The 16,624-nt window shown below is 33.5% G+C and overlaps 6 protein-coding genes across 6 annotated transcripts; 1 reads left to right on the top strand and 5 right to left on the bottom strand.

Annotated features, from left to right (window-relative positions):
* Nucleotides 1-108: 108 nt before the first annotated feature.
* LOC128385642 (organic cation transporter protein-like) lies at nucleotides 109-2,449 on the top strand. The gene is made up of 6 exons (XM_053344534.1): nucleotides 109-541; nucleotides 609-707; nucleotides 775-1,033; nucleotides 1,138-1,454; nucleotides 1,525-2,028; nucleotides 2,119-2,449. Exons 1-6 carry the CDS (start codon nucleotides 368-370, stop codon nucleotides 2,266-2,268), a joined length of 1,503 nt encoding a protein of 500 aa, XP_053200509.1. The 5' UTR covers nucleotides 109-367; the 3' UTR covers nucleotides 2,269-2,449.
* Nucleotides 2,450-2,701: 252 nt separating this feature from the next.
* LOC128385645 (zinc finger CCHC domain-containing protein 10-like) lies at nucleotides 2,702-3,987 on the bottom strand. The gene is made up of 4 exons (XM_053344539.1): nucleotides 3,830-3,987; nucleotides 3,606-3,695; nucleotides 3,369-3,449; nucleotides 2,702-3,291 (listed from the first exon to the last, which is right to left on the bottom strand). The coding sequence occupies exons 1-4, from the start codon at nucleotides 3,850-3,852 to the stop codon at nucleotides 2,790-2,792; spliced, it is 696 nt and encodes a 231-aa protein (XP_053200514.1). The 5' UTR covers nucleotides 3,853-3,987; the 3' UTR covers nucleotides 2,702-2,789.
* Nucleotides 3,988-5,400: 1,413 nt separating this feature from the next.
* LOC128385644 (adenylyltransferase and sulfurtransferase MOCS3-like) lies at nucleotides 5,401-6,995 on the bottom strand. The gene has a single exon (XM_053344538.1). The coding sequence runs from the start codon at nucleotides 6,881-6,883 to the stop codon at nucleotides 5,678-5,680; it is 1,206 nt and encodes a 401-aa protein (XP_053200513.1). The 5' UTR covers nucleotides 6,884-6,995; the 3' UTR covers nucleotides 5,401-5,677.
* Nucleotides 6,996-8,563: 1,568 nt separating this feature from the next.
* Nucleotides 8,564-10,049, bottom strand: LOC128398227 (adenylyltransferase and sulfurtransferase MOCS3-like). Its single transcript, XM_053359056.1, has one exon. The coding sequence runs from the start codon at nucleotides 9,908-9,910 to the stop codon at nucleotides 8,705-8,707; it is 1,206 nt and encodes a 401-aa protein (XP_053215031.1). The 5' UTR covers nucleotides 9,911-10,049; the 3' UTR covers nucleotides 8,564-8,704.
* A 95-nt stretch (nucleotides 10,050-10,144) lies between these two features.
* Nucleotides 10,145-11,947, bottom strand: LOC128398228 (uncharacterized). Its single transcript, XM_053359057.1, has 4 exons — nucleotides 11,719-11,947; nucleotides 10,913-11,107; nucleotides 10,684-10,849; nucleotides 10,145-10,621 (listed from the first exon to the last, which is right to left on the bottom strand). The coding sequence occupies exons 1-4, from the start codon at nucleotides 11,824-11,826 to the stop codon at nucleotides 10,422-10,424; spliced, it is 669 nt and encodes a 222-aa protein (XP_053215032.1). The 5' UTR covers nucleotides 11,827-11,947; the 3' UTR covers nucleotides 10,145-10,421.
* A 556-nt stretch (nucleotides 11,948-12,503) lies between these two features.
* On the bottom strand, nucleotides 12,504-16,144 carry LOC128398226 (coatomer subunit beta-like). The gene is given in 5 exon segments (XM_053359055.1): nucleotides 12,504-12,985; nucleotides 13,111-14,596; nucleotides 14,677-14,975; nucleotides 14,978-15,661; nucleotides 15,804-16,144. Coding segments are annotated over 5 exon segments (3,009 nt in total). The 5' UTR covers nucleotides 15,901-16,144; the 3' UTR covers nucleotides 12,504-12,542.
* Between the last annotated feature and the right edge of the window lie 480 nt (nucleotides 16,145-16,624).

Genomic DNA, 16,624 nt, shown 5'->3' on the forward strand with positions numbered 1-16,624 from the left:
TTGTTTTCAACACCAACAGTTATCACATTAAATTGAGAATCGGAAAAGTGAGTGAAAAAAAAGTGATCACAACTCAAACCAGATCATCGATAAAGATAATTAATCTTTCCAGTTCATGTCCATCGTGATTTAGTTAATTAAGTCCAGTCAGAGAGGAGAGAGAGAGGGAGATATTGAGAGAGATTGAGAATAAGATTTGGAAGATTCTTTGATTATCATTGGAAAGTTAATTACGTTGGAGAAAAGAAAAAATCTCAACATTGATTTAGTTTCTTTTGTTGAAGGATTTTCGTTGTTTTTTTTCTGTGGTCATTTCGTTTTATGTGATCAGCTGATTGTTAATCACTAATTGGAAAAGTTAATCAACATGAAAATTGAGCAGATCCAACATATTACCGATGTCATTGGTCATTGGGGGAAATGGCAAAGTAACATTTTCTTTTTTTATCTGACCACTTCCGTTTACTCCGCTTTCCATAATCTTGGTTTATCTTTAATGGCCCCGAGGGTTGATTTTACCTGTGCCACTGCGATTCAAAAGGTAAGTGATTAACTTTAATTGCTGTGTTTAAATATCGTTCTTATTATCATTGATTTGTTCATATCAGAATTTGACTGACCATTGTTACGCTGATTTAGCAAAAACAATTCCTTGTACCAAATGGATTTACGCTGAAACTTTTTTAGTCAAAACAATTATCTCTGAGGTGAGTTATGATTAACTAATTGTTGTCGATTAAATTGTTTTAAAATGTAATTGTTTGCATGCTAAAGTGGGATTTGGTCTGTGATCGAGCTTGGCTTGTATCGATTACTCAATCGCTCTACATGTGTGGTATGACCATTTCCGCTTTACTTTGTGGTCACTTTTCCGATAAATATGGTAGACTTCCGGTTCTTTGGACAGCAGTGGTCACCGAAATTGTTGCCGGACTTTCCTGTGCTTTCTCAATCTCCATCTATCAATATATGATTTCCCGTTTTGTCCTTGCAATCGGAGCCTATGGAAGGTATTTAACTGGCTTCATGTTGGGTAAGTAGATTTTTGAAATTTGGGAAGGAATTTAAATCAATCAATAATTATCGAATTTAATTAACGCGATTATCTTGCATTTCTTATTGCTCTCTAATATTCAGTCATTGAAACGACTGGACCCGAATATCGAGCAACCATGGGAATCGTTTGTAGATTTGGTTGGGCTTTGGGTTGTTTCATATTACCGGGAATCGTTTGGTTGTTTGACAATTGGCGACACGCACAATTAGCGTTCACTTTACCTGAAATTTTATGGATCATCTGGTTATGTCGCATTCCTGAATCTCCTCGGTGGCAGTTTGCTATTGGTAATACACAGAAAGCTCAAGAAGAATTGAGAAGAGCCGCTGAACTTAATAAACGTCGATTAACCGGAATCGAGGATAAATTGGAAGAGCTTAGAGATAGATTTGAAAAGGTAAATTACTCTGTAAACATAATCAATTCTCAACTTAATTGGCGTTTTTTTTTCTATCAAAACTTGTTAGGAAAATTCGGGTGAAGGTGCAGATCGAAAAGCTAATTTCTTTGATCTCTGGAAAACACCTAATCTACGTAAGAACACAATTATCTTAATTGTCGCTTGGTTCACAACGGGCTACGTTTATTACGGTTTATCCTTGAACATTGGTGATCTTGGTGGTAATTTGTTGACCAATTTTGCTATAGCGGGTTTACTTGAATTCCCGTCGTTTGGGTTAAGTTTGTATGCGCTAAAAAAATCGGGTCGTCGTTCGGTACAATTTTGTATCATGTTTGCCGCTGGAATCGGTTCATTCATCGCAATTCCTTTCTATTTCATGCCAATCAAAACAACAGCGATTAACATTGCCCTTGGAATGTTGGTTAAATTTTGTATCTCCATTTCTTATTACACCATTTACATTTATTCAGCTGAAGTTTATCCAACTCTTGTCAGGCAAGTGGGTGTTGGTTGTAATTCTGGTTTCTCAAGATTAGGATCAACTTTGGCTCCATTCGTCAAAGAATTGGTAAGAAAATCTATTCCATATCATGTTAACATCGTTTTCCGAAACTGCATATTGATTATTGATTGTTCTCTTCTTTTTTTTCGCCATCAGAGTCATTATACTCATATAACGGTTTCATTTGCGACTTTTGGAATCATCTCAACGCTCAGTGCATTTCTTGTACTTTTACTCCCAGAGACCAGAGGGAAGGAGATTCCGGACACGTTGTTGGAAGCTGAAAAGATCAGCCGAAAGTCTTGATAATCTTGTAGAGGAAGAAGGAAACAATTAACATGGGATAAGGAAAATAATACATGATAGATTAAATAATTACAATGTTATCGATAACACAACTAAACTACACTGATTGTTGGGTTGATTGTTCTTGTTATTGATTAAACACTTGCAAATTTCAATAAAAATAAACAAGTTTCTATCAAAATATCAAATTATCACTGTTGATTCACCAAATACCAGTAATCAAAGCACATTGGTGAAGGTAATTTGATTTGTTACACATTTACAGATATGATTGTGGTTGATTAAAAAAAAAGTGATGTAATGAAAAAAAATCAAGAATTGTGATTCAAAATTTAACGGGTGTCTTGTTTTGATGATTGGGAATTTGAGATCAATGGTGAAATGATAAGGCCACAATAAACACACGGGAATGATGATTTGAAATGTTTGACTGTCAGTGAATAAAATCAATTGGATTTATTGATTGTTGAAATACAATCTTTCCTTGTTTGTATCGTTTTTTTCAGCTTAATTATTGTTTTCTATCGTCGTCTTTTATTTCTGTACGATTTTGGCCTTTCTCGAGAAGATTTGTACCTTGTATCTCTATGCTTTGTATCTGCAGAATCTTTTTCCCGTTTGTCTCTTTGTCTTTGTCTTTCTCTTGAGGGTCGATTACGTCGTGGCTCGTGATATATGCTTTTTGGTTTTCCCGGACTGAGAGCACTTGAAGATGATTGTGAGCCGGAAGATTTAGAGGATGATGATGAGGACGAAGAGGAAGATGATGACGATGACGATGACGACGAGGAATAAGATGAAGATGAAGAAGAGGAAGAAGAAGAAGAAGATGATGATGATGATGATGAGGATCGTCGTCTTCGTCTTTTGGTTCCAGATTTTTCTATTGACATGTTAGAATCTGTTGATGAAGAATCAGATTCGGAATCCTCTGAAGAACTTGATTCAGATTTATCACCAGATTCACTTGCTTCTTGAGTTTGAACAATAGCAGAAGAGTTTGATTGTTGTGGTTGAGCATCACTAGAATAATAAAACAAAAGAATAGAATATTAATTAGAATCAAATTGAAACCATCAAGATGGACAAATTTAACTTACCCAGTTTCTGGCATGGGAGGAGCTCTCGCTCTTTCCTCCATCTTTTTTATCTTACGCTTCATCATGACAGTTCGTGAAGGTCTGAAAAGGCAATGGTATAGACAAAAGAAAATCATTATGATGATAAAATTAAGAATAAACAGTAACTAATTAGAAAGAAAATTGTCAATAGAAGATGTGGAAACAAATTGAAGAAAATACAAGAAACTAAAGGATAATAAACTATTATTTTCTCACCTAATCACACATTTTCTCTCATTGGTGCATTGATAAGTCCAGTGTCCTTTCTGTAAACATTTTTGACATCTAACTGTAGACAAATCAACTCTGTTGATAAAAAATAAAAAACAAGCCATTGAAACAATTAAATCAGATTAGTCAATCTCTTACCGGTGAAAGAAACAAATAATCAATAGATAAAAACAGAGATTAATTAGTAACTAGCGAATATAAAAACTTACTCTTTTTTCACAGTAGCCACCATGGTGATAAGTAGAGATTATTAAATCACTTAATTGTCAAATTAAATTGTACTAATTGTAACTAAATAAGAATTAATTTAAACAAATTCAAGACAAAAACATGTTGGTCAACAATTTTTTAGAAGAAAATAAAAATAAATCGATCATGTGATTGGAGAATTGAAACTGCGCATGCGCATTGAGATTTTCAGATAAAAGTTTATTTTTATTTACATCTTTTGAAGATCAACAGAGAAATAAAATCAACATTCATTTTAACAAAAATCTTTCATGTTTAATTGTTATTTAATTGTCGTTAAGTAATAAATGGAACCCATTCCATCTACAAGTGAGACCAGGAAACGGTACAAAATGATGTTCCTGCCAATGGATTGTACTGGTCATGTACTGACCATGATTGGTTTGGCCTATCGGTTTCTCTAGCGACGTCATGATATTTTTTTTGTGGTCTCAAAATCTTTTGCCAAATATGTTGCCACGAGTCCATTTAAGATACATTATATTATGAATTTCGCTTTTGATGAATATGAAGGTCCATAGGAACGATGGAGTAAAACAATGGCCAGAAATGCGGTTCATTTTTATGGGACTCCAATTGAACAGGCTTGGCTTCAGGGTGAATTTCATGATGACTTTGTGAACACAGTGATTGATGTTAATGATCAATTGGAGAAGATGAAGTGAAACCTGATTTAATGTTTGTCGATTATTATGTGGCAGTTCCAGTGATTATTTTAGCAAACATCACATGGATTTGTGTTGTCTCTGCTAATCCATTGAGTACCTACCAACTGATTGATGGTCTACCCTTTTACTTAGGTTATTCAATAACTGGTAGTAATTGTAATTGGAATGATTTCAAGAGGAGATTTAGCGTAGCCCTTTCTGGACCTTGTCACAAGCTACACACATATGCAGCTGAGAGAGGATTAAAGTTACCAATCAACAGATTATGGGTTGCATCACCTTATCATTATATCTACATTTATCCATTGGCTTTAGATTATTGTGAAATACCGGGTTTCCCGATGGTCTCGAATTGACCATTTTATCCGACCATTTTTCGCTGATCCACTCGGCTTAGATTTAACAGCCTTAAAACCTCAAGTGCCCAAAATTTACTTCTCTCTTGGTACCATGAGATCAGCTGATATCGTTCTGATGAATATAATACTCAGAATCCTCAAGGACACACCCTATCAATATATCGTCTCGAAAGGTCCAAACGGTGATAAGATTAATTTACCTCCCAATGCAATTGGATCTGGATATTTGAATCAATTGAAAATTCTTCCTCTGGTTGATTTAGTCATATTCCATGGTGGTAACAATACACTAATTGAATTTCTTTATTTTGAAATTATTAATATTATTAAGAAAATGTCACTTACCGTTATTTGGAGATCAGTTTGGTAATGCAGTTCGAATCGTAGACAGGCGACTTGGTTTAGCTCTTCGTCCATATCAAGTTAAACCTGATGATCTTAGAAGAGCAATTAATGACCAAGTCTTAATTTCAACCGAAATTAATTTAGAATTGATCAAGTTAATTAAAGTTATTCAAAAAGAAAGAGAGAAACAATTGATTTCAACTTTAATAAAGAACAAAAAAACATCAAGTTCTTTGAGAGTATTGATCAGAAATTTTGATTTTTCTGCTGTGGGAATAGACTATTTCGATAGATGTTTGCTTAATTGTTGCTTGGAAAAATGAAACAATTAGTTTTATTGTTATCTTAATTTCAGGCGAAACAATTAATAATCTGAATACAAAAATGGACGAATTTCCAGTGGTAAGAATTACCAACGAGTTTAGAATAAAAGATTTTAATAGATTGGTATTTGTTGGTCAATCTCTTTGGCCCAAGCGGTAATACCACCGATTATATCTTTAAACTGAATTAGATGACAATTAACTAAATTATCTTTGACGAGGCGACATGCTTTTTGTGAGGCATTTCCACGGCGACACATGAAAAATACTTTATCCACTTTCTTTGAATCAATTAATTCCTTAATACTATCCAATCCATTTGGTCTATTGATAACATCTAAAGGTAAATTAATTGCATTGGGTAATTTAACAATTGATGCTTGTAATGATGATCGTACATCAATTAAAAGATGAGGTGTATTGGTGTCAACAATTGTCTCCTTATATTCTTGACAGGTAATCCTTTCCTCTGGAGTGAGAATTTTTAAAATTTTACCATCATCGCACATCGGTGTACCACAGAATTGTTCATAATCAATTAATTGTCCATCAATTGTTGGAGAATCACCACAAACAGCACAATTGGAACATTTTTCTCGCAATTTAACATTTCTAATTGATCCAGTTAATCCATCATAAAGAAGCATTTTACCAGCATAAGATGTTCCAAGACCAGTGATCATCTTAATCACTTCCAGTGATTGAAGTGAACCAATTATACCAGGAATTACACCCAATACTCCTCCATCTGAACAATTAGTAACTGTACCCGGAGGTGGTGGTTTTGGAAAGAGACAACGGTAACATGGTGTCTTGGAATCATAATGATAAACAGTTAATTGTCCTTCAAATCGTAGGGCAGCTCCAGAGACCAAGGGTTTATTGTTGATCACCGCGGCATCGTTGATTAAATATCGAGTTGGTGCATTATCGGTGGCATCAACAATAACATCATATTCCTTTACTATGTCAATAGCATTTGTTTGATCAAATTTCGTGTCATAAATTGTAATCGAAAGGTTTGAATTTAATTGATTTAAAGATTCCTTGACTGAAGCAGCTTTAGAAGTTCCAACTCTTGATTCTGTATGAAGTATCTGCCGGTGAAGATTAGACAGTTCCACTTTATCATGATCAACTAATCCAATTTTACCAACACCAGCAGCGGCAAGATAAATAGCACATGGACAACCCAGACCACCACAGCCAACAATTAACACCGAAGATGATTTTAACTTTAATTGTCCATCAACACCAATCTCAGGTAATAACAATTGGCGACTATACCGAGCAACCTCTTCCTTTTTTAAACCACTCATAATTCACTTATGATAGAAAATGTTTGTCGAAATTGTAAATCAATGAAAAAAACAATTAGAAAAACGATTAATTGTAACTAAATAAGAATTGATTTAAACAAACAATTGAACAATTTTTAGAAAATAAAATAAATCGATCATGTGATTGGAGAATTGAAACTGCATGCGCATTGAGATTTTCAGATAAAAGTTTATTTTATTTACATCTTTTGAAGATCAACAGAGAAATAAAATCAACATTCATTTTAACAAAAATCTTTCATGTTTAATTGTTATTTAATTGTCGTTAAGTAATAAATGGAACCCATTCCATCTACAAGTGAGACCAGGAAACGGTACAAAATGATGTTCCTGCCAATGGATTGTACTGGTCATGTACTGACCATGATTGGTTTGGCCTATCGGTTTCTCTAGCGACGTCATGATATTTTTTTTGTGGTCTCAAAATCTTTTGCCAAATATGTTGCCACGAGTCCATTTAAGATACATTATATTATGAATTTCGCTTTTGATGAATATGAAGGTCCATAGGAACGATGGAGTAAAACAATGGCCAGAAATGCGGTTCATTTTTATGGGACTCCAATTGAACAGGCTTGGCTTCAGGGTGAATTTCATGATGACTTTGTGAACACAGTGATTGATGTTAATGATCAATTGGAGAAGATGAAGTGAAACCTGATTTAATGTTTGTCGATTATTATGTGGCAGTTCCAGTGATTATTTTAGCAAACATCACATGGATTTGTGTTGTCTCTGCTAATCCATTGAGTATCTACCAACTGATTGATGGTCCACCCTTTTACTTAGGTTATTCAATAACTGATAGTAATTGTAATTGGAATGATTTCAAGAGGAGATTTAGAGTAGCCCTTTCTGGACCTTGTCACAAGCTACACACATATGCAGCTGAGAGAGGATTAAAGTTACCAAGATTTTGGGTTGCATCACCTTATCATAATATCTACATTTATCCATTGGCTTTAGATTATTGTGAAATACCGTTAGGTTTCTCGTTGAGAAGATGGCCTCGAATTGACCATTTTATCCGACCATTTTTCGCTGATCCACTCGGCTTAGATTTAACAGACTTAAAACCTCAAGTGCCCAAAATTTACTTCTCTCTTGGTACCATGAGATCAGCTGATATCGTTCTGATGAATATAATACTCAGAATCCTCGAGGACACACCCTATCAATATATCGTCTCGAAAGGTCCAAACGGTGATAAGATTAATTTACCTCCCAATGCAATTGGATCTGGATATTTGAATCAATTGAAAATTCTTCCTCTGGTTGATTTAGTCATATTCCATGGTGGTAACAATACACTAATTGAATTTCTTTATTTTGAAATTATTAATATTATTAAGAAAATGTCACTTACCGTTATTTGGAGATCAGTTTGGTAATGCAGTTCGAATCGTAGACAGGCGACTTGGTTTAGCTCTTCGTCCATATCAAGTTAAACCTGATGATCTTAGAAGAGCAATTAATGACCAAGTCTTAATTTCAACCGAAATTAATTTAGAATTGATCAAGTTAATTAAAGTTATTCAAAAAGAAAGAGAGAAACAATTGATTTCAACTTTAATAAAGAACAAAAAAACATCAAGTTCTTTGAGTATTGATCAGAAATTTTGATTTTTCTGCTGTGGGAATAGACTATTTCGATAGATGTTTGCTTAATTGTTGCTTGGAAAAATGAAACAATTAGTTTTATTGTTATCTTAATTTCAGGCGAAACAATTAATAATCTGAATACAAAAATGGACGAATTTCCAGTGGTAAGAATTACCAACGAGTTTAGAATAAAAGATTTTAATAGATTGGTATTTGTTGGTCAATCTCTTTGGCCCAAGCGGTAATACCACCGATTATATCTTTAAACTGAATTAGATGACAATTAACTAAATTATCTTTGACGAGGCGACATGCTTTTTGTGAGGCATTTCCACGGCGACACATGAAAAATACTTTATCCACTTTCTTTGAATCAATTAATTCCTTAATACTATCCAATCCATTTGGTCTATTGATAACATCTAAAGGTAAATTAATTGCATTGGGTAATTTAACAATTGATGCTTGTAATGATGATCGTACATCAATTAAAAGATGAGGTGTATTGGTGTCAACAATTGTCTCCTTATATTCTTGACAGGTAATCCTTTCCTCTGGAGTGAGAATTTTTAAAATTTTACCATCATCGCACATCGGTGTACCACAGAATTGTTCATAATCAATTAATTGTCCATCAATTGTTGGAGAATCACCACAAACAGCACAATTGGAACATTTTTCTCGCAATTTAACATTTCTAATTGATCCAGTTAATCCATCATAAAGAAGCATTTTACCAGCATAAGATGTTCCAAGACCAGTGATCATCTTAATCACTTCCAGTGATTGAAGTGAACCAATTATACCCGGAATTACACCCAATACTCCTCCATCTGAACAATTAGTAACTGTACCCGGAGGTGGTGGTTTTGGAAAGAGACAACGGTAACATGGTGTCTTGGAATCATAATGATAAACAGTTAATTGTCCTTCAAATCGTAGGGCAGCTCCAGAGACCAAGGGTTTATTGTTGATCACCGCGGCATCGTTGATTAAATATCGAGTTGGTGCATTATCGGTGGCATCAACAATAACATCATATTCCTTTACTATGTCAATAGCATTTGTTTGATCAAATTTCGTGTCATAAATTGTAATCGAAAGGTTTGAATTTAATTGATTTAAAGATTCCTTGACTGAAGCAGCTTTAGAAGTTCCAACTCTTGATTCTGTATGAAGTATCTGCCGGTGAAGATTAGACAGTTCCACTTTATCATGATCAACTAATCCAATTTTACCAACACCAGCAGCGGCAAGATAAATAGCACATGGACAACCCAGACCACCACAGCCAACAATTAACACCGAAGATGATTTTAACTTTAATTGTCCATCAACACCAATCTCAGGTAATAACAATTGGCGACTATACCGAGCAACCTCTTCCTTTTTTAAACCACTCATAATTCACTTATGATAGAAAATGTTTGTCGAAATTGTAAATCAATGAAAAAAACAATTAGAAAAACGATTAATTGTAACTAAATAAGAATTGATTTAAACAAACAATTGAACAATTTTTTAGAAAATAAAGTAAACGAACATGTGATTGGAGAATTGAAACTGCGCATGCGCATCGAAATTGTCTTAATTTTAACCCAAATTAATTTACAATTAAAGTTAATTAAAGTTATTCAATTGATAGGGAGAATTTATTTATTTCTAATTTAATAAAGAAAAAAACAAGTTTTTTTGTGAATATTGAACCAAATCAATTTTCCATTTAATTAAAGTAAGATTAATATAAGAATAGTGCAAATATTAATTGTTGATTATTTGCTGATTCCATTGCAATTAACAATCAATTTTGATAGAATGGCAAAGTATTTACAATGTTGCTTTTTTGTTTAGCTTTAATTGAAAGATAATTTCATCTCATTGTGAGCACGTTAATTATCATTGTTTAATTAACTATTCACAATTTACGAAGAGCCCAGAAAAAACCATCTTCTCCTTTAAGATAATCAGGTAAATTTTTTGGATGATCATCGACAATTTCAACTAATCCCTCCGAAACTAATCCTTCAATGATTTTGTCAAATCCTTTGTCAGCATAAGTTGAATCTCGTTCTGCATAACGATCTGGATTAGCCATTCCCCATGAAATGATACCACCTTTCATCAGATGAGACAATTGATTAGTAAATACTAATTAACTTTAATGAGCATTTGCTTACCTTTCTTGAGGAGCTTTAAAAATTGTTTATAAGTTCCAATGTCCATTGGAAAGTGACCTGGACAAAAGACTCCGACCATAATTAAGGCATCGAAAGTTTCTGCCTCAATTGGAAGCTCAATCTCAGGTCCAACATAGGAAATGGTTACATTTTTATAAATATTTTTCTGTAAAAAAAGAATCAGAGAAAATCAGTTAATTGTCCAATAACAATGCTACAATTAACTTACCAGTTTAGCTTTTTCCAGCATTTTCTCACATCCATCTAGCGCTTCAATATTGGTATAACCAAGATCACTTAACGCTTGACCCAAGAGTCCAGTTCCTGCTCCACAATCAAGGATTTTACTATCTTTGGGTAAATTTAATTCAGCGAATCGATCAGCTGTTCCTTTAGGTGCATTATAAGAACAACCCGGCATATCCTAAATTTAGAGACAAAATAACAATTAACAAAAATCATAGGATAATAGTAAATTCATCAATGAAAATGGTCTCATTTGTACCAACAAGTACAATGTATTAATTTCATAAAATTAGATGGTCAATCGATGTAGCAATTTAATTGTCATTCTAACCTTAACCTTGACAATCTAAAAACTACAATATTAATTGAGTGTTTCAATTACAGCATTTCTCAGTGACTTTCGCCGAGTTCTCAACTAATTAGTCGAGTTCTCATTTGGTTTAGTCAATCCAATAGATGGAACATTTTTTCACGATGAGTTTTGAGTTAAGAGATGAAATTAATCATATTAAAAAATTGATCGAATCTCAAGAAATTAAAAGTTAAAAAATAATTAAAAATGAATTTAAATGAAGAAGTTTAATTTTTTACTCAATTTAAAGGCTAATTGACTAAACTCATCGAGAACTTGACCAAATGAATTGAGAACTTACGAAAATCAATGAAAACTCATCGTAAAAAAAATGTTCCATCTATCGGATTGACTAAACCAAATGAGAACTCGACTAATTAGTTGAGAACTCGACGAAAGTCACTGAGAAATGCTGTAATTTGATTAGATTAACTCACCTCTTCATACTTATCACTCCAATCAGCATACATTTTGGTACAATCCTCTTGGGCCATGGGCTTAAGGGTCTCCTCAATGTAATTGTACATATCTTTTTCTGTAGACATGATTAATTAATTTCTAATGATCAACAATTAAGATGAACACAAAGGCAATAATGGAAACGAGAAACTAAATTGAAAATGATTGACTCGAGAAAGACAAATGATGAACCCTTTTGATTAGGTGAACATGTTGATACCTTTAGGAAGACAAAGATGATTGGAAGATGATGATGATAAAATTAGACAGAGAAAATAAACTTTATTTAATAAAGTAAATCGAACATGTGATTGGAGAATTGAAACTGCGCATGCGCATCGAAATTGTCTTAATTTTAACCCAAATTAATTTACAATTGATTAAAGTTAATTAAAGTTATTCAATTGATAGGGAGAATTTATTTATTTCTAATTTAATAAAGAAAAAACAAGTTTTTTGTGAATATTGAACCAAATCAATTTTCCATTTAATTAAAGTAAGATTAATATAAGAATAGTGCAAATATTAATTGTTGATTATTTGCTGATTCCATTGCAATTAACAATCAATTTTGATAGAAACAGAGTTTTAGAATTGAAAAGTTTTGTTGAAAAAGCAAATAATCAACCTAATCCTAAAATTGTTGTTTGAAGTTTATAGTTAATTGCTTTTCTTTTTTTTATCCTCTTTGTCTCTTGATCCTTAATAATTTAATAACTTTCCAAAAACCATTTTATCATGATTGTTGTTGTTGATTTAGTTGTTTTGTTTTCTTTTTTTTTGGTTAATTTGTTGTTTTCTCTCAACCAGCTGAGGCAAGTTTCTGGAAATCATTTATTTTAGAGCCTACACTAAGAGCCATTCCTTGTGATTTTGCTCGAACCCGAACGAAACCATTAACTTTACCATCGGAAGATTTTTCAATGGAAACATTAACCAAAGCATCTTCACCGAAAATTGATTTAGCATATAAATTGGCAGCAAGAAAAGCACAATCGGTGGAAAGTGATTGCTGGGGTGTTAAACACTTCATATTGGTACATTTGATTACACGTTCAAGGTATTCTTGTAGATCACCCACTGGAGTGTTAACGGTAACTCGATTTTCCCATTCAAAGGCAGCCCACATTTTACGAAACTGAACATCATCACAAGTCGCCGGTACAATATAGTCCATTATGTCGATATGAATATCATTTAGAACAACAATGTTACGATCTGAAGTCGATCCACTAACGTCATAAACTAGAAAAGAAAAATACCAAAAAAGGATAAGTTTAAATGATGACAATAAGTAAATAAAAGCCATTAGATTGTAAGTTAATTGGTTTATAGGATTTGGATGGACATGATTATGATTAATTACTTACCAATATTACCAAATATGATACCATTTTCTGTTGATGCAACTTTAACCGTTGCTTTGATATTGGCGAAATCATGAGCTGCCAATACAACGGGTTGAGGTCGTTCGACTAATTTTAAATCTCCCAATGTTGATAGTTCAAGGGTACAGTTTTGTAGGACATCGGATGTTTGATTAACAATTAGCACATCTAGACAGATATCATATTGATTTACGTTAACATAACACTCGGCGTAAACTGGATCTGAGAAGCCGGTTAATTGTGTCACTTTGGAAAGCTTTGAGGCGGATAAAAGGTTGGTCATATTGGTTTTACCATAAGTTGTTGATGTTGCGGTGGCACCAACGATACCACTAAGAGCTTGGGACAAGGATAATTCAAATTGATTTTCAAACATTTCTTGATTTTTACCCAACAATAGTGAGAAATTAAGATGATCATCAACTTCGACAATTTTTTTCTCCTTCTTTTTATCCTTTGAATCTTCAAGTTCTTTTGGATTTGCTTGTAACATCAAATTAAGACATTCCCTCATCTCATTGGTGAATAAACGTTTCATCGTGGTAACGGTAACATTGGATGAGCTTAAAAGTGCATCCGAACCAATTTGACTCAAAACGGAGAGACTAAGATCAATACGATCAAAATCATCTTCACTTATGGTTCCAGTGTGTTCAGCTTTATCTAGAGTCGGTAGTACACCGGAGGTTCGAGCTCGACCAAGATTACGAATTGAAGTTAAAATTAACATGCACTCGGCGATAAATGAATTAACTTTTCTCAATGATTCAGGATCTGGATGAGAGTTTCGAGCTTCCTTAAATTTAAAAGCCAATTTAACCAGAGCGTTAACCAAGGCTGTGGCAACGAAAAAGTCACCCGATAAAAAGTATGATCGAAGAGGTGGAATCTTTTTATCTCCTGGTCGAGATGAAACAATTAACGCTGATTGTGTCGCATAAGAACCATCAGCTGTAACCAATTTATTTTGTCCACTTGGTTCACTATTGTTAACATTATCACTTCCACTTGTTTCATTGGTATCAAGTTTAGCCAGTTCACTGTCAACAATTGGTATTTCACCTAATGTACTTCGTATGGTTACCATTGCCTCTTGAATTAATTCGGGTTCAGTATCTTCACAATATTCACCCAATAACCAGATTAAAGGACGATGAACCTTTGAATTACGAACTGAGCCAAATACTTCGAGAACTTTGGTAACCAAAAGTGTTTTATGCTGAGGATTTTTAGAAATATAATCACGGGCAAAATTGAATACAAGAATAGCCGTTGGTTCATCATCAGTTGAAAGAAATGTGAATAATATGGAAATCAGTTGATCTGAGATTAGTACATCAGGATATTTGAGACAAATTTTGTGTAAAGTTGAAACCAAAGATTGTCGATAACTACTGGTATCCTCATCATCGCTGTTAATTGTTTCACCCATTGTCCTTCCAAGTTCCTTCCTCAGCAAATGGACAATCTAAAGAAAATGAAAGAAAATTGATAGAGAACAAAATTTTACTTCGACTATTCTAAAATACTGTTTAGAATTCAACTTACCTCTTCAGCATTTCGAGAAGAAATTAAATCAAGAGCTAAGGCAAGAATTTTCTGTTTCACTTCTAAATCAGATGCTGCACTCAGAATTCTTATAATATCCATGAGAACATCTTGAAGAACCTTTTCAGCGCCAGGAGTTGAATCTTTAAGGGCAATCAAACGATCCAAGACAATTAGTTTAACATTATTGTCACTCTCCTTGAAGCAAATGTCAATGAAACAATTGGCTGCAGCTCTCAGGGCAGTTGGTGCTTGTGATAGGGTGATTAAAGTTGCAGCAGCCTCGTAACGAACAGAGTTGAGGTTGATGTATTCAATAGGTTGTAAATAGCTCGGATAAATCTTGACCGTTCGGTTGGATTGGCAATACATACTTTGTAAATTAATTCAACAATAACCAATTGCAGAATATCATTGAAACTAGTTATCTGATCTAGACATGAATTTAAATATTCAAGAGCTTTACTTTGATCCAGATGGATCAACATGAGAAAAGCATTTCGTTTACAACTAGCATCAGTTTCTCGGGAAAGAAAGTCTAATATTAATTCAGGTGCATCTGGAATTAATTGTTCAAAATTAATGTAAATCTTAAAAATGGCCAGAACAGCGTTTCGCCTAACATAAGAATGCCGATGCTCTAAACAGGTTCGAATGGATGTCATTAAAGGTTCAATTAACTCGGGCTCCTTTAGTTTACATAAAAATCTCAATGTTGATCCTCTGATAAACTCATTAGGATGTTGTAAATCTTTACGATAAGCGTCACAAACCAGAATCATCTCATGTAACAGTTTACCATCAGCACCACGTTTAGGTACAATTTCCCAAAAGATGAGGAGAAGCTTTTTAATCTCATGATCTTGAGCTGGTAACACATAGCGAATGATGGTCATCAACATACGGGGAGAAAATTTTTCACCTGATAAAATAAGATGAATAAGCTTCTTGAGAGCATCCACCTTTTCCTTAATGTCTCCTTTCTCTGTGGAAAAGGAAACCATAACCAAAAAAAGAAGAGAACAAAAAAAAACAGAGAAAAGAAGAAAAAAAAACAATGTGTCAAAATGGTGATCAAAAGCAAGTTAATATTATGATACGATTATAAGGAACAATATGAATCTTACCTAATTGATTTCGCAAATTTTGCTCATTAACAGCATCAGAATCAAGAGGAGCATTAATAATAGTGTAACAAATTGAATCAGCCTGAGTGGATGTCATGTTGCTTGATTAGATTAATATTTATACTGATGTGTAATAGAAGATGGAGAAGATCAACTAGTTCAGAGAATCAACCAAATATTCCAAGAAGAAAATGATTGATTGACCCACAGAAATAGAAGATGGACAAGATTAGTAAACAATTTGTTTAATCAAGTTTAACAATTTAATCTAAATAACAATTAGTTAATTAAAAATTACAATCAACAGACAAACTTGCCAACGGGACACTGGTAACAAATGGATTGAAGGGAGAACCGGATTTTCTCAGAAATTGAGGCGCGTTTTTTGAATTTGCACAGAAAATGAATTAACTTTAATCATTTTTATTCGTAAAGTTTAACGGTTATTAAAAGATTATTTTTTGTCTCATTCTACAAAATTTTGAACAATTTTCACAGTTGATGGTATTGGTCAAGTTCTTTGCTTATGGTTAGTGTCGAAGACTTATAAGTTTACCATGATTTTCGTTAGTATTTGTGAATAAAAACTGACCATTTATGCTTGCGAGATGACCCGAGATGATATCGAAACATTGATTTTCTTGGGAGATTTCAATATTGCCAATCCGCTGGTAGTAATTTAAGCGTTGAACAATCTTATTTTAGAGAGTAGTGAAGCTAACTCGAAGGTTTCGATTAACCCCCCAGATTTCATGAACTATAGAAGTACGAAAGGTTTTCATCTATAGACTTTATAATTTGTTCAGAAATTACAACGATTC

This window comes from Panonychus citri, unplaced genomic scaffold, assembly GCF_014898815.1.
Source record: "Panonychus citri isolate SS breed McGregor unplaced genomic scaffold, ASM1489881v1 Contig00049, whole genome shotgun sequence".
Lineage (NCBI taxonomy): Eukaryota > Metazoa > Arthropoda > Arachnida > Trombidiformes > Tetranychidae > Panonychus > Panonychus citri.